At 58.8% G+C, this 17,029-nt stretch overlaps 2 protein-coding genes across 3 annotated transcripts in view; one reads left to right on the top strand and one right to left on the bottom strand.

Moving 5' to 3' along the window:
- Positions 1-1,661, bottom strand: part of ST3GAL2 (ST3 beta-galactoside alpha-2,3-sialyltransferase 2) — an 84,067-nt gene extending 82,406 nt beyond the window's left edge. Inside the window, exon 1 of one of the 2 annotated variants that reach the window (XM_067553289.1) lies at positions 1,562-1,661. The gene's annotated coding sequence lies outside the window, so the exon portion shown is untranslated. The remainder of the gene's footprint in view (positions 1-1,561) is intronic. The other variant, XM_067553308.1, reaches the window with a different exon arrangement.
- Positions 1,662-5,752: 4,091 nt separating this feature from the next.
- FCSK (fucose kinase) overlaps positions 5,753-17,029 on the top strand; it is a 28,419-nt gene continuing 17,142 nt past the window's right edge. The window contains 8 exon segments of the mRNA XM_067553266.1: positions 5,753-5,830; positions 7,522-7,635; positions 9,156-9,307; positions 9,885-9,935; positions 12,900-13,025; positions 13,509-13,581; positions 14,696-14,793; positions 16,199-16,279. Coding sequence (XP_067409367.1) covers positions 7,557-7,635; positions 9,156-9,307; positions 9,885-9,935; positions 12,900-13,025; positions 13,509-13,581; positions 14,696-14,793; positions 16,199-16,279 — 660 coding nt within the window. The 5' untranslated portion in view covers positions 5,753-5,830; positions 7,522-7,556.

Genomic DNA, 17,029 nt, shown 5'->3' with positions numbered 1-17,029 from the left:
AGTCAGCAGCTGCCACCCGCCTCCCCTTCACTCTGTTTTTCCCTGGGTACCCCCTGCCTGTGTCTCATGTACCCTAAAGGGTACAGTTACCACAAGTTGAGAAACTATGCATTAGAAGACTTTGTAAAGAAGCAGCACCACTTGCTGGGTGCCACGGCTGCTGACTTTTTGTTGCTCATGTTCTTCCTGATTTTTAATGCTGGCAGCCCAGCTAGAGGAAATCAGACTCTGAATTCAGAGCTCACTTCCATTCTGGGTCACACAGCAAGGGAACATGAACTACAAAATCTTTCCTGGCCTGGACTAGCCATACACCAGGAAGGAACCCAGCTTGACTTTGAGATCCCAGACTTGAGTTAGCAAAGGGTTGGGGGAGAAGCCATAATTGATTTTCGCACAAAGTCCAGGAGCCATGGCACTAGGAGGGCACGGAGGAGAGAAAACACCATAGCAACCATCTTCCTTAGAAAGTTTACTGACAAGCCTGGCAAATAATTCCAGAACAAACCAACCCTTCTCTAGCGTCCCTCTGTGACGCCTCGCAGTGTGCTAGAGACAGTCACACACCCCATGGGATGCCCAGGCAAAGAAACGTTGGCATGTAGGACTTTCTCCGCTCCCTGGCACAGCTATCCTTCAATTCCTCCCCACATACATAGCAAGGAGCATCCTCACCAAGCAGCAGCTGCCTGTTACACTTCTTGATTTTAGACCTTTAGCACAAAGTTGTTACACATTGACCCCAGCAGGTGTCAGGACACCCCGGCCCCACATTCAGCCTATACTAGGCTCATCTCAGGACCCGCACTGGAGAAGAAAGATTACAAATAAGCCACAAAGCAATTCCGACGTGCCTACCTGGGGCTCCCACACTGTCTAGACATATATGCTACAATAAAAATGTAAACAAAGACAGCCACCTTTGAAATGTCCATTTAGACCAACCTGGGCTTCCCTTCCATGACAATTCAGAGTCCTGACAGCCGCCAGGACAGTCAATGAGACTGCTTTGCTCGTCTCCGCCAGCAAAAGAAAGCTCAAGCAAGAGACACTGGGGTTAAGGGGAAGGAAAGATCGCAACTGGGGGAGAAATCCCGTTAGAGACTCCCCTTCAAAAACCGTGCCACGGCGTAAGAGACAATTCTTAGCCTCAGGGGCACGTCTGCACGCCCGCAAAGCCAGTCACCGTGTTTGCAAACACGCCCAGCCGCCCGACCCGGTGGGGAGGAGAGGGGGAAATCCACCCACCCACGACAAAGCAGCTAACTATAGATCGGCGGTCACCCAGCGCTCCCCGCCCCGGAAAGCCACGCGGGGAGAGAGGGAGCTTGAGTCGGGAGACAGCCAGCCGCCGGCGGGAGTGGAGTGGAGCGGGGCCGGGCCGGGCCAGCAGCACCACCGCCGCGCGCGTCTCCTGCGCCCCACATCTCCCTGGCTGCGCCCAGCCTCCCCTGCGCGCTCAACCTCCTGCGCCCCGCATCTCTCTGGCTGCGCCCAGCCGCCTGCGCCCCGCATCTCCCTGGCTGCGCCCAGCCTCCCCTGCGCGCGGCAGCATCGGTACCTTGCTCTGCTGCGTGGACCGCTGGGACCGGACGCCACCTCCCCGGCCGGCGGCTGCTGTGCGTCGCCCGCAGCAGGCAGCCGGCCCCACTGCTGCACGGGGACAGGCCCCGCCCCGCCGGCAGGGATTTCACGGGGAGGGGCGGTCCCACGCGGCACTGGGAGCTGTAGTCCGCGCGGGACGAAGAGCCCTGTCAGACCGCAGAGCTGCTGGGGGAAGAAAACTACAGCTCCCATGATGCGCTGCGCACGGAGCCCCGGCACCCGCCGGGACTGGCGGGATTTGTAGTCACCTGGCCCTCCTGGGGCTTTCTTCCTCGGGAAGGGCCTGGACAAGGGAAACTACCGATCCCAGCATGCAACGCACCAGCCTAAACTAAAAACCACAGTGATTGGGGTTGGGGGCTGTGATAAGAAATGGGGAAGGAGGCAATTTTGGGGAACAGCTCAGCCATTCCCAGGGCCTGCCTGGCTCGAGCTCCCAGCCCATATACGCCCACTAGACATGCACCACACAGACCGTAGAGCAACTGGGGACAAGGCTTGTGGCAGGCTGCCCCTTCCCCACCTGCATAGTGCCGGCCAGCCTCGCTCCCCACTAGTTAGCCTCCATGGCCCAGACCCACAGAGGTCCACAGGCGCTCGCGTCTCAGGAGGAGGTGCTGAAGTGCCGGTTTCGGCTGCACCGAATCGATCCACCCCTGAACTCTGTAGGCACCTCAGTTCCTAAGCATCGGGATGCCCATCTCCACCTAGCCCCAGCACGATTCAGTGGAGAGGGGAGAAACGTGTTCATCTGCCTAGGCCACAAGCGGGGCCCGATCTGGTAGGCGTGCTCAGAGACTGCCTACCAGATCAGGTCCCATTCACTGTCAGCCAGGCAGAGGTGGCAGCAGTATCCACCTTATAATTCAAGGATGTGGGTGGCCCATGTTCAACTCCCCGTCTGCCAGAGGGGGAGAAAGGAGTTGAACAGGAGTCTCCCACCTCTGTGGCGGATGCTGTAACCACTGAGCTATGGGATATTATGATTGAAGGAGGAGGGGCGCATTCCCTCAATCTCTCCTGTTTATGCTCTTCCACAGCAGACAAATAATGGAAGAGTGACTGGAGCAGGGGGACTGGACTTTGAATCTCCCATGTGGTTTTCCTAACCACTAGACAACAGACTCCTTCCTGCTTGCTTGCTCTCTGGCCAAATGTTAATCCATTAGTTAATCCACAATGGAACAGCTTCAACAGGAGAGAGTGAGGGACCCTTCTGTCAGAATATCCATAGCTCAGTAGTTAAAGCACACACCAAAGAGATGGGAGACCCCTGTTCCAATCTTGCTTGACTCTTCCCATGGGCCAGCTTAGGCCGAGTGTGCTGGCTTTTGTGGATTCCATCCTAAGGCACCTGTCTCTCCCCTTTCATTGTACAGAGACCCTAGGAACCTAACTCAGGCTTTGTGCAACAGTGTTGTTCCAGTGATTCATTAGGCACCATAGTGATGATCGTGGCAACACTAAGTCCCTTTGCAGAGCTGGGCCCAAGTGTTTATCAGTCCTGACATACTTTCTCTTCTTGATTTAAATGAATTGCTCATTTGAAATTTAAACTGCTTTGAGCCTTAGAGATTTTCCCTAAATACAGAGTTCAGCTCATAAACCCTTGTTATCCTTTTTGCATCCCACTTCTCTGAACACACTTAACTTCTTGGAATTCAAAATATCATACAATAAACCACTTGTGAGTATTCTGATTTTTTTTTATGTTAAAAACAATTCAAGACATTCCATAGCATCTTTATCTAAGGATTTCAAATCTACTTGCAAACATTAATTCTCCCAAACACCCGACGAGGAAGATATTATTTTCCTCCTTTTAGATGCACCCCAGAGAGGCTAGATGACTTGCCCAAAATCATCCAATGACTCACTGGAAGTGCTGGGATTAGTGTTGAGGAATCCCCTGCTTAATCTACAACTACACAACCCTGAAAACTGTGAACCTGGGGGATCGGTTTTATTGCTTAACTCTACCAATTACTTTGAAAGGGACATTGCATTTTAATTACATTGTAACTCTAGCTGAGAGGCACCACTGTCTAGTGGCAAGGAATCAGGACACGTGTTCCCTGCTTTGTGACCTCAGACAAGTTATTTTCCATCCACCCTTTGTCTAATTAGAATTAAGATCTTTGAGACAGAGATTCGCTGTGACTATACACATGTACTGCACCTAGCTTCATGGGGACTCAACTAATAATCAGTGATTCCTTTTCTTAATCTCCTCTCTGCACCAGGGGCGCCCTTTTTGGGATGGCTTCGTTTTCCTTCTCTTGGTGCTGAAAACATTTCTACAAAGATTTACTGCAGGCTGCATCCTCTCTGCCAACGTGCTGTGCCCTGCAAAGCCTACTGCTGCCAAGCAGATGGCTTTGATGGGTCCTCCTCCTTGAATCACTGGGTACGAACCCCCAGCTGGACCAGGTCACGACAGCCGGAGCCAGCATGACAGTGGCACTGGCCCAGAATTTTAGTTAGCTGGAATCTCTCTGCTCCATGTGATGGGGGTACTAATGCATGTGCCCTGTGCCTTTAAGAGGTCATTGCCTGAGGGCTGGGGGTGCAATGCACGTGGGAAGTGTAGTTTAGCTCTATGCCAGTCGCCCCCTGCCTGGCAGGGTTGGCCGGGCGTGGCGCGTGCCAGCTCTGGAAGGAACGCGGGGCAGAGGCAATTACCAGCGGCGCCTCCTTCTGTCCGACCCAGGATAATGAACTACAACTCCCAGCATGCACCGCGGAGGCGCGGCTGGCGGGGAAGGGGCTGAGTTAAAGGGGCAGGGCAGCCCTGGTGAAGGCATCGTCCCGCAGGAGGAAGAGGAGGTAAGCCAAGCCAAGCCAAGCCAAGCCTGCAGAGGTGGGGGCCGGAGGGGCTTGGGGCGCTACGGCTAGCAGGCAAAACAAGGCTCTCCCAGACTTCTGCTGCCCTCGCCCTGCACTCTGCACCCAGGGCATGGCCCCAATGCTGGTGCAAGCCCCCCCAGGAGCAGCTGGGGGGAGGGAGGGAATCGCGCAGGCTGCTCCCTTCCCCCTGTTGCCTGTCTGGGCTCGTCGCATTTGGCAAGGAGCAACGTTTCCTTCTGTGCTTCAGGCCGTGGCCAGAGTTGAGTGAGGGTTGGCTTCCTGCTCAGGCCCTGCAACCCCCCGCCGAGCCTGGGATCAGAGCCTCCCCCGGCCCTGCTTAGCCCCTGCGGCCCCGAGGAACGCTCAGAAGTTCAAGGGCTGAGGGCTGAATTCACACCCAGCGCTGGAGCAGAGCAAAGCCGGAGGCAAAGGTGGCCTTTGCACCTCTCCTTAGCTGGGGCTGGACATTCACTCCCTGGAGAGGGTTAGAGCCGCCTCAGGGATGTGACAACTCGCACCCGGCACCCAGTCACCAGTGGGTCCTATGGGCCGTTGGGGCAGCTGGGGAGTGTGAGAACAGCCTGGCTGCACAGTGCTCTCCTCCTGTGCCTGAGGGCCAGCTGTGCCATGCACCTGCTGGGAATTCCCTAGGCAGCTTTTGCAGCTGCTCTAGGGCTCCTTTCAAGGGGCTGGAAGGGAACTGTGAATCCGGTTCAGAAGAACGACTTGCTTTAAAGCAACCTGGGCAGGCAGGAGACGGGTAGGCGCTGGCCCAAGGACAGGAATCTGATCCCCGCCAGCAGGCAGGTGCACATGTAGAGGTGCCCCCCTCGGTCTGACAGGTAGCTGGCTGTTCCATGCATGCAAGTCTACAGTAGGCATTCCTTACACACAGCCCCATGATGTCACTGGGGGGGGGGGGGAGCTGCTCCCTGCATATGTGTAGGCACATGGGTGCCGCTCCTGTGCACACACATGCAGACATATGAGTGACATTCCTTTCACATGTGCATGGGGACAGAGAGGCAGCATTCTCTGAGTGCGGCACATTGCAGTGCAGGTGACTGTGTTATGCACAAACACCTCCTCCCTTCCATTTCCTGGTAGCGGTAACCTACAGACGTTAATCATATGTTCTTTATTTAGATCCTGGACACCCTGTGCAGCGAGAGCTTCTCATATTTATTTAGTGGGTGTTGCCCCTGATTCTCAGTGCTTATTTTGTGATCAATTCAGTCCCATATATTAGGAATTAAAACCCCGTTTGAAGAGCATTTCTAAACACTTTCTCTTAAACTACAGGAAACCTAGGCCTCTTCCAAAGCGCTGTGTCCTGAACTTGCAAGGTCTCTAGGGTCTACCAGCCCTGCCGTCCTCTGTAAGCTATTTTCAGCACAATGGTTCTGTGACTGTTCTTGTTAAAATCCATTCGGAAATCCATTCGGAAATGTAGCGCAGGGTTTTTACCCTGGAAGCAGAAGCCCTGCCCCTGGGGCACTTTTGAAGGCTATTGCAACTTTTTAAGTGTAGACCTGCTCTCAGTTATTGCAGGAGAGTCAAACGTCACTTGATTTCACCAAAAAGGAATTGGCCAAAAATCCACCACCGCGTCCTGTCCTCTGTGCTTTTACCGAGGAAACTTGCGCTCATGTACAGTGCAGAGACTGTTCCTTGCGAGGAATCCACAGGATAGTTGTGGCAATTGGTCACCAAGCTTTTGCCAGGAAGCAGCAACGCCCACTTTTGACAGGCAGTGATCAGTAGCTTTCGATTCATCTGGGCACTGTAGGGAAGAGGGTTTTCTTGAAAGCTGCATGGATGAGATGTTATCTCCCCTACCCTGAGATGGCATTTGCAGGCACTGTCACTGGCAGATGGACAGATTGCCTAGTTTCATTGCAGCATCTTACAGCATCTTGTAACACAGGGATAGCGGAAATGCAGCCTGCGGGCTGGAGGGAATTCTGTGCTGTAGCCTGTGGTTATGTTCCCTTCAGTAGAGAAGTGGGGTCCCCGCCACATCCTGTGCCCCATTTTATGCCCAGCAGCTAGCTGCTGGGGACTCCACATCCCCGCGTGCAATTCTCCACCTTGTAGCTGCACCTCACAGCGTGGAACCAAGGAGCAGGGGAACTGCACATCCCAATATGCGACTTCCCACCTTGATCCAAGTGTGATCCATATTCCTGATGAGAGCTGGGTCCGTCCATGGATCCCCCCATGGATCCAGCCAGGACCCCTCGCTCCTCCTTGCTCTGTCCTGGAGGGAAGCTAGAGCCTCATGCGGAGCCTCTGCCTTTCCTCCTGATTCAAGTCATTGACCAGGCAGGGATCCTGTCAGTGGCTCTTCGCGTCTCCTCTCCCCACACTGCTGGGAGCCCGTTGGCAAGTCGGGGGATAACAGTGCTGATCACAGCCGTCCCCACCTGCAGACCTCGCCGGCCAGCTCCCTGCCTGCAAAGCTAATGCTGCGGGAGTCCATGCAGCTCAGCCTTTGCCCAGCTCAGCAGGGGTGGGCATTGCCCAGCCTTGGCCCCATGCACTGCCAGCAGAGGCAGTCCCCCCCAGACGGGCTGGGGCCGTGGTTGTGGACAGAGAGGGTCAGTGCCATGTCCTGCCAGGGAATGGGCATGCTGCCAAGTTAGAGCACTTCCCTGGCAACGCTAAGGACAGACTCCCCAAATGCTTGGGGGTGGGGCCGTTGCCACCAGTATGGCCAGGTTCAGCCTGGGAAATGGCAGGGTCATTCCTTGGATTGTTCCCAGGCTGGCATCACTGTGGCCCAGCAAGAAAATAAATAAACCCTGTCCCCAGTGGGGCGAACATTTGCCTCCCCATCTCCCTCCCCTGGTTTTCGTGGGACAGCCCTGATTCCAGTGGGGCTAACGTCACCCACCCGCCAAGTGTCCGGGGATATTCTGGACTGGTACAGCTTCCTCCCAGCACAAGGCAGCCATGGGGCGCAGCACCACGGGGAGGCTGTCGGTAGCACTCACTCAGGGCCTGCAAAGCCTGGCCGCCTCACTGCGGTGATGGGGAAGTGCTGCAGCCTCTGCTTCCCTCATACAGAGCCAGCGGCGGGCAGTGAGGTCCCGTGCACCCGGATGGCGCCGAGAGGGTTGGAGTGGACCGTCATCGTCCTGACCTGCCAGCCCAAGGACAGTGTCTGTGCCTTCCAGAAAGGCAAGTGGGGGGCTCACAGAGCAGGGGCCTGGTGCTGATATGGATACATCCCAGCTGGGGGTGGCTCCCAGCCCTCAGGCTGTTTGCAAACCTGGGGATGAATTTGGGCTTTGTGAGGGACAAATAGCATGGGCCAATGCCATGCGTAGCCTGGGCCGATTCTCTGCAAGCTTCCCCCAACCCACGCAGGTCACTGATCCTGATCTGCAGCCCCCTACCAATCCCACACGCAGCTCTGCCAGTGCCTCTCGGTCCCCACTGGGCTCCCGCCCACATGGCTGTGCTGGTGTCTCTCCCTCGTATCCTGCAGCCCCCATCTGCTGTCCGAGCCCTGTGCTCCCCCACACAGCTCGGCCTACACCCCTCCATCCCCACCTGCAGCCTGCTGCTATCCCAGCCCTGGGGCTCTAAACACAGCTCTGCTGATGCACCGAGTTCCTGACTTGCAGTGCTGCCCCCATGTTCTACTTCTGGTGTACCCACCTGCTGCTCTGCCAGGGGAATGCCCCCCTCCTGTTCCAAGCCTGGCAGCCCCCCCTCGCTCAGTGCTGCCAGGGCAGTCTTGGGCTGCCCTGGGGCAGTGCCAGAGCCTAGAGCACTCTCAGAGATGCCCCAGCTCTGTCTGCACGGAAGGATGGAGTGTCCTTGGAACCCAACAAAATGCTGGGGCTGGCTCCGCTGCATGAGGCCCTGCTCCCATACCATTGCTGATGGGTAGGGTGGGATGTGGAGGGGCAGAGCCGTAGCAAGGGGCCTGGGCTGAATGCCAGGTGCTGGCGTTCCCCAGCGCTGTGGCCACAGGGCAGGGAGGGCCATGGGGGTGAGGTAGAGGAGTGTGACACTGGCTATCAGCACAGGAGAAGACCCCAGGTCAATAGGCCACGGGCTGCTCAGCCTCGGGGGGTGGGGAGAGGGCCTGGCTTTGCCTGGCCCTGAGTGGGAGATCCAGCTGCAAGGGGTGGGACCGGGGCTGCACCCAGTAGCCTTGTGGCTATTGCCAGGCTGAACTGAGGGAGCAGAACGCTTCCTGTCTGAGGGGGCACCCCGCCCATGTCAGTCTGGGGCCAGATTTGGATCCCCTCGTCCCCCCAGGGCTGAGCCTGGCTCCGGGTGGCTAGGAGAATGGGGGTTGTGCCACCCACTAGCTCTTCTGACTCAGGGGCTGGTCCCACTCTGCCCTCAGTGGGTTTGGATCCCCAGCTAGCCGGGCCGTGACGGTGTTCCGGCCCCTGGGGCTGGGTGACAGGCGAAGGGGGAGACACAGTGCCTCGGTGCCCCCCAGCACAGGCACAACCCCCACCCAGAGATGGGCTGTTCCCCTCTGGAGGGCCCCACTTCACCCCACACATGCGGTGGCCCAGGGCTGTATGGGGTAAGGATGATCCTCTACAGCTAGAGCTCCCCCACTATCAGCAGACAGCAGGAGTCAGTCACAGTCTGACCCACTGAGGGGGGCCGTGGTCCTGAAACACCCCCACCCGGTCCCTCAGCGCACCCATTGCCCTGTTCTCCTTTGCTAGAGCTAGAGATCCGGCAGAGGCGGGGGGCGCTGGGCTCACACCCCCTCCTGCTGACCGTCGAGGACCCCACGGCGCATGTGGGCAGCGGCGGAGCCACCCTCAACGCCCTGCTGGTGGCAGCCGAGCACCTGAGCGCCAGGGAGGGCTGCACGGTGAGTAGCCGGGCACCTTGGGCTCCAGACCCCAGCCGGGCAGCGCTTGTCCTGAGCCCTGTCACCGTGTCCAAGGCTGTGCTGGCATTGCCTGCCTGGAGGTGCCTCCCCTTCCACCCCGTCTTGCCTCACGGCGTCCCCTCCCCCAGGCTTAGCTCAGCTAACCTGCCCCCCAGCCCAGCCCAGGATGATGCCCCATGGCGCCATTCAGCACCCTGGAGACCCCCCAGCTAGCGAGCGCTGTAGCAAGGCAGAGCTGGAATACTGTTCACGGACACAGCACCGCTACCCGGCCGGGCTACAGTGGCCCCAGCCTCCTGCCTGCTCTCGGGGGCTATGTTGGGGGAGCAGGGGCGGCTCCGACCCAAGATCCCGCGGTGTCTCGCTCCACATGTAACTGCTGCAGGGAAGGGCCTGCAGCCACGTGCCCAGCTGGCGCTGGCCGGAGGCAGTGAGGCCTGGCTGGCAGGTCGCCCTCTATTGTGTGGCTGTTCTGCGTTACAGCGTTTGCTCGCAGAGCTGCCCAGCCTTGGAGCTGCTTCCTCACAGCTAACGGGTTCCCTCCGCCCCTCTCCAGGTGGTCACCGCGGACGTCCTGCGTGAGGCCTGGATTCTCATCCTGCACATGGTGAGAGCCCAGCGGGGCGGGGGCAGGGGCAGGGCAGAGGCTTGCTCTGCAGTTGTGGGTAGCATTCACCCTGCCTCTGCTCCTGGGACGGTGATGAACCCCAGCAGGTGCTGAGACGTTGGACTGTAACATCTAGCTGCCGCCTCCCTCATCCAAGCTCCTACCCTATGCCTGCCCAGTACCACTTGTTCACCCCTCATCCAGGGAGCATGTCACGTTACCTCCCCCCATCTGGCAGCAAACCTGGCCCACCTGGCACTAAGAGGGGAATGACACCTTGACTTTGCCTTCCGGCCCGCAGAGCATGTCAGCACTGGGGCCATGGAAACCATTGCCAAATGCCACTGCATGTGCATGGGACACTGCTGGTTACATTAGTCCCACAGGTAGGTCCTATGGAGGGGGGGAACTTTTATGAACCCCAAAGAGGCTGGGACCAGGACACCTGCACCCCTTGCTGATAAAAATCAAAGCCTTGTAGTGCATAACCAGCTGAACGTGAGCTCCCCGTGCTACGGTATGCCCAAAAGGGCTAATGCAAGCCAGGGATGCTTCAACAGGGGAACCTTGAGGAGGAGTAGAGAGGTTATTTGACCTCTGTACTTGGCGCTGGTGTGACCACTGCTGGAATTCCGTGTCCCATTCGGGTGCCCACAGTTCATGAAGGATGTTGATAAATTGGAGAGGAGTCAGAGAAGAGACACACGGCTGTCTGAAGACTTAGACTGCAGGAGGTTTTCTGTCACCGTAAGGCAGGTCTATTTAGCCCAAATCATAAGAAGGTTAAGGGGTGACTTGATCACAGTGTGTAAGTACCTACATGAGGAAAAAGTATTTAATAATGGCTCTTCAGTCTAGCTGAGAAAGGTCAAACGCTCCAATGGCTGCAAGTTGAAGCTAGACAAATTCAAGGAAAAAAGGTGTAAATTTGACAGTGATGGTGTAGGCTGGTGACACACCCCAGCAGGGGCGTCACAACCCGTCCTCAGGCCCAGACTCTGAGGAAGGCCACAGTGCCTGGTTCTACAGGGAAGAAGCTAGCTGGTTATGAGTCTGTAGCCCCGGCCCCCAGGCTAGTCACGCAGTCTGTAGCCCCCCAGCCCTTAAGCAGACACAGCAGGCAAAATAGTCCAGAGGCTCCAGTACTCAAGCAGGACTGGTAAAGTGGTCTTAGCCCCCAGCCTTCAGGCAGGGCAGGGCTGGGCTGGTAAGCAGTCTGTTGCCCCCAGCCCTCAAGCAGGTGGGGCAGGCAAAGCTCAGTATCCTCAGGTAGGCAAGCTCAGAGGAGCCAAGCACTCCCAGGATGGTTAGAGAAGGGGGAAGGGGACAGGCCCACCCAACTCCACTGCATCCCAGCCCAGGGCCCTATCAGTGGCAAAGAGGCCCTGTCAGCAGGGATCCAGCCGCAACACACTGACTGGTTTAGCCACAGACTCAACCAGTCTCTAGTCAGCTGTCCCTGGGCTACTTCCTCCCACCCTGTCCCCAGGTACCTGCAGCCAGGGGTCTTCCTCCAGGTCTCTGGGGTAGACAGCAAGTGGGAGCCCCACAAGTCCCTCACCATCAGCCAGTCCAGAAACTCTTCAGGATCATCAGCAGAGGGCAGCTCCTCCAGGTCACAGGATCCTACAGCACACCAGGCTCAAACAGCTCCAGCAGGTCCCAGACATCAGGCAGCTCCTCCAGCTCAGGGCCAGCCTCAGGGAGTTTCTCCTACTCAGTGATCTTTGGTAGCTCTTCCCAGTCACTCAGGCCAGGCAGGCCTTGGAGGCTCCAGTCAGCGGGGTGCTTGCTCTGCACAGCCACTGGACCTGAATCAGGCATAGACTGCAGCCTTTGAAAAGACACATCCTTCTCCAGCAGCAACTTCCCCACAACTGAGCGGTTGGGCCGGCTTTTTATACCTCCCCTTCCTGTCCTGGCCCTGCCCCTCTGCTCCTGGGGTATTTGGCCTGCAGGGTCTTGTTCTGGCCAGCCGGGGCGTCACACCCCTTCCTCAGGTCCAGGCTCCAAGGAAGGTCACAGTGCCTGGCTATAGGTGATAATTAACCCTTGGAACAATTGACTGAGGGTTGTGGTGGATTCTCCATCATTGGCCAATTTTAGCTCAAGCTTGGATGCTTCTCTAAAAGATCTGCTCTAGGAATTGTGGTGGGGAAGGGTCCTGTCCTGTATTAGACAGGAGGGTCCCTTCTGACCTTGGAATCTATGATACGAGGAGCCCCTCCCCTGATCTCCTGTCCCACTAGGGCCGGGCAGTGGGAGAGTGGGTACCCAGTCGGGCCAAGGCTCTGCTTTCCTGACCTCACCTGTGGCAGCTGCTGAGGTCCCAGTGCTGACATCTCCTGCCTTCCGCGGGCATGGATCTGGGGGGAGCCACGGGAGCCCTGGGTGGATGAGTCACATGATCCACGTGGACCCTGTGGCCACTGCAAGGGCCCCAGCTTTACTCCACACCCACACATTCCCTGCCCTCTCAGTGCAGCAGGGCAATAATCTCCTCCTTGGACTGGCATCTGCTGTCCTTTACGTTCCACCTCCCAAAGCCACCGAGCCTTTCCAGACTGGGTCTATGCCAACCCCCAATCCCCAGCCCCTGGACTTCCCTAGCCACAGCCTGGCTGCGAAGGCAGCTGCCCGTGCCTATGTCTGACCAGCCCCTGCCCCAGCACTCAGCCCAGGAAGGGGCAGACCCACCTGTGGGGTTCCAGGCAAGGCACCCAGGGGGCATCTGCTGTGGGGTGACGTAGCTGGGAGTGAGAGCCATGCACAGGGGCAGGCCGGCCCTGATCTGAAAGGCCTAGAGGCCATGGCTTCAGGGTTGGAGGGGGGGACTTGGGGCCAAGCGTTTTCTCCACAGGGCCCCCCGCAGGATGGCGCTTCCAGGAGCTGGCGCCTCCGGTTCCCGCCACCCTTGCTGCCCTTTCTCCAGCTGACCAGTGCTCCGGCTCCCTCTCCCCTCAGGGTCGCGACTTCCCCTTCGATGACTGTGGCCGGGCCTTTACCTGCCTCCCTGTGGAGGACCCTGACGCCCCGGCTGAAGCGCTGACATGCAACCTGGACAGTCTGTTGGGGACCATGACGCGGCAGGTCAGTGCCAGGCCAGAAGGACGAAGCACCAGCAGGTTCCTCTAGGAAGGCAAGACCGGGCCCCCTGCAGCTCACGACCACCACATCCCAGTTCCAGCATGCACTGCGCCCTCTCCACCCCCAGGCCCAAGTCACAGGGCACATTTGGGTTGGGGTCTCCCCCTCTCTGTGGCAGAGGGGTCACCACAGTGGTCACCAATTTATGCACATAACCTAGGGAAGGACCCATGGGCCCTTAGCGCAGGGCAATGATGAGATCCAGCCGGGTAAAGCATGTTGAGGTCAGGAAGGCCAGACAGTAAATGGTTTGCCTCTCTTCAGCTCGGGCCACAAATGGGACCCCTTGCCCCCAGACCTGCGGTGTTTTGGATGCTGGGCCCTGGGCGACTCTTCTGATGCTGAGCAGCGTTGGGGCTGAGCTGTGCAGCCCAGGCTCGGGTCCCGGTGGCCTGTTCTAACCGCCTCTTGTGTGTCCCTCTGTAGCTGTGCAGAGGCTCCCCGCCAGGCGTGTGGGTCTGCAGCACCGACATGCTCCTCACCGTTCCTGTGCCAGCAGGTGAGTGCTTGTCCTGCGCCGTGGGGAAGATGTAACTGAGAGCGGGATGCAGCTGTGCAGGAAGCAGACAGACTGGGAGGTCTTCATCTCTGTGGGTGGGCAGCGTGTGTGTGGACAGGCTCCAGGGCAAACGGACTGCCCCTCAGCACAAGGCTGGCGTTCATCCCGGCCAGGGATCAGCAGCATCTAGACCCAACTGCCCCTATCCTTCTCCCATTCCCTTTCCTCTTACAGAGCCTGCAGCAATTCTGCCTGTGCCCTGGCTATGGGAGACTGGGGCGTTGCAGCTTTCCCCCTTTCTCGGCACACAGGCCCACACCCAGCCCTGCTGCCCTCCCACTCAATGCCGGGCAAAGCAGGAGTGCGACAACAGCCCTGCTCTTTCTGGGATCCTGCACCTCAATCCTCTGCCTGCCTCTGTCACGGGGGGGGCCCTGAGCCCTGCAGCTTCCCAGGGGTGGCTGGCGGCTGGTGGCTGGCATTGGGAAAGTGGAATGGAGTGCCAGCTCCCCCTGCCAGCGGAGGTCCCCAGCCATCTGTGCAGCGGCCTGGGGCAGACTGTTGGTGTTAACGAAAGGGATCCCCTGTACGGTGACGGGCAGGATCAGGGCCAGGCTGGTACTGGCTGGGGCACGCAGGGTGGCAGCTCCCATGCGCCAAGGCTCGGGCATTCAGCTCAGAGCGTGGTGTGCGTTCCCCGTGCACTCCCAGGCTGGGCCTGTCCTGCATCCCTTTCTTGTCCAACAAGCCTGTCTGCAGACTGCCCAGGGTCAGGTCCTGCCACTGCTGAGCGCCCAGATGCCCAGGCAAGCTAGGGGGAGCTGGAGGTGCTCAGCACCTCACAGGATTGACAGGGACAGGCATTTCCGAGTGCCGGTCTGGGAGCCAGGTGCCTGCTGGCCCAGCTGTATGTGCTTGGGGTGCAGAGCGGGCACATGCGTTGTGGGGCATCCATTGTGCCCACAGCTAAACAACGGGCGCTGGAACTCACCCGCTGAGGTGGGAGCCTTGCCTCAGTGCCCCTCCCTTAGCGACGAGCCCATTCCAGCCAGCCCCACGCTGGGTGTGACGGGTCTGGGCAAGGCGGGCATCGGTGTCTGCTCTTCTCTCGCAGAGATCAACTGGGAAGGCTTCCAAGGTGCCAAAGTCATCTCCGTGCCGGGCAGCATCTCGTACGCCAGGAACCATGGCGTCTACCTCGCCGACCAGCAGGTACGCTGAGCTGAGCGCTGCCAGGGGTGCGGAGCCCGGGGCAGCGCGCCGGCCCTGCTCTGTTTGTCAGCGTTCACCTGGTGAGCTCTTGCTCTGGGATTCCTCCTGCCAGACAGCCCTGTGCCTGCTGGAGCCATTGCTGAGGAGTGGCACAGACTGGAGGGGCTGTGCCCCCTGCATTGGCCTGCCCTGAGCTCCTGGGGTCCCCTCGAGAAACCCCTCAGGCTCCATGGCCCGCCTGATCCCTGGCTCTGTGCTGCGCCTGCTCCCCCGCTCAGTTAGTGCCAGTGGGAACCTGGGACAAGCCGGTGGTGTCAGGCCCTGTGCCAATGCATTTCCCCGGGGAGCTGTCCTTCAGCATACCTCCATGGGGGTCCACACGCAGGGCCTGGGATGGGGGGTGCTGTCCTGCCCCTCAGGGCTCTTTGCTCATTTGGATACCCACCCCTCTGACTCAGCCTTAAAGAATGGGGCTTGAAAGTGTCGGGGGAGGTGCAGGCCCTGCTGTGCCCACGGCCTGGTCCCTGGCTCTGCCATTCAGCGAGGCAGAGGTCGCTGCCCCTGCTGCTCTTTAGCAGCCTGTGAGCTTAGCCAGCTACTGCCTGGCCCCCGCCCCCAGCTCTGCCAGCTCCCTTGCAGCCTTCAGGGACCCTGCTTCTCTGCAGTTCCCCGAGGGCGCCAGGCCCAGCATGGGAGCAGGCATCGCCCTCGGGCACAAGCCTCCCGACTGCACTCAGCAGTGAGTTCTGCATGTGCCGCGAAGCAGAGGAGCACAATCCTGGGAGGGCCTTGCGGGAGGAGCTGTGACACTGAGCCTGCGTTCCCGGGCCCCTCGGCTCTTGCACATGGCAGAAGGGCTCTGATGAGAGGTTAATTTGAGCAGGAGCTCTGGGGTAGGCGCTGGAGAGCAGCGCTCCTGGGCGCAGAGCAGATGTCCAGGGCTGGGGGGCAGGGCGAATGGGCTCCCCTGGCATTCCCAGGTGAGCTGGTGCTGCAGGGAGATGGCAGGTCCAGCCAGAACTCGCTTTGGGTGCCTCAGCCCCACACCCGGGGTGCCCCATCCCCAGGCTGGCACAGGTGATGCGTTACCAGGATACAAGATGGCAGCAGCACTGCAAAAAGGCAAGGGCACAGACCTCCAAATGAGCCAGTTCCCCCACAGAGAACTGAGGCAGGTGGGTGCTTTGGGGACTGGCACATTAGGCCGCCCCACCTTAACAGCCCTGCTCTGTGTGGGGCCCATCCTGACCCAACTGGGCCCATGGTACCCTGCCTCCGAGCTTGGGAGGCGGGGCTGACCGCGCCTGAGGACTGGCAGCCCCCAATGTGGCAGGATCCATTAGCTTCCGGCACAAAGCACCTGGGAGCTGCTGCTCGGTGCTAACGGGTGCCTTTCCTCTCGCAGGGGCTCGTGCACGACATCATCTACCAAGGCCCGGAGGCTCGGATCCAGCAGTGCGCTAGGTCAGACGGGAAAGTGCCGCTGGTATGGTCTGCACGCCTTCCCTCCTTGGTTATCGAGGAAGTCACGCCAGGGCTGCAAGCTGGAGCTAGGTCCGCTGGGAAGAAGGGCGGTGTAACGCGGCCGGGGAAGAGGCATAGCTGGGGAAAGGGGTGCTGCAAGGAGCCCGGCTGTCTCCTGGTTAGCGAGCCCAGGCAGAGCCTGTCTGTTGTAGGTGCTGCTAAGGATAATTCTGGCACTCGGGCTTAGAGGCCCCAACCAAGATCAGGGCCTCATTGTGCTAGGAGCTGTACAAACCCATAGCAAGAGAGTAGCTGCCCCAAAGCCCTTCCCTCCTAACTAGACAAGATGGACACATGGTGGGGGCAAGCAGGCCCAGAGAGGGGAAGGGACTTGCCCAGCAGGTCAGTAGCAGCACCAGGAATAGAAGCCAGTGCAGGGCTCGCTTTGCTAGCTTCCATTGCCTGCCTCTGCAGACTGTGACTAATTGGGAGGAAGGAGAGCAGTGTCTATCACGCTTTGCCAGTAGCCCCCACAGTGTTTTACATTGGAGGGCAGCAGCATCGTCCCCATTTTACAGAGGGGGAAACCGAGGCACAAGGCAAATAGCAGATCTGGGACTAGAACCTGGTGTGCTGTCCACTAAGCCGCACTGTCCCCCCGGCTAGGGAACCTGCTATTGTAGGCAGGTAAAACCTGGGCAACTCCTGCTACCCTGGGATCCGAAACGATGTAGCACTCGTGGGAAAGTCTACAGTAGGGCTCCTTTGTAAA

The sequence above is a fragment of the Emydura macquarii genome, unplaced genomic scaffold (genome assembly GCF_026122565.2).
Source record: "Emydura macquarii macquarii isolate MOO-44397 ecotype Brisbane River unplaced genomic scaffold, CSIRO-AGI_Emac_v2 contig_295, whole genome shotgun sequence".
NCBI lineage: Eukaryota > Metazoa > Chordata > Testudines > Chelidae > Emydura > Emydura macquarii.
The sequence above is the reverse complement of the archived record's forward strand: the minus strand, read 5'-3'. Positions and strand labels throughout refer to the sequence as shown.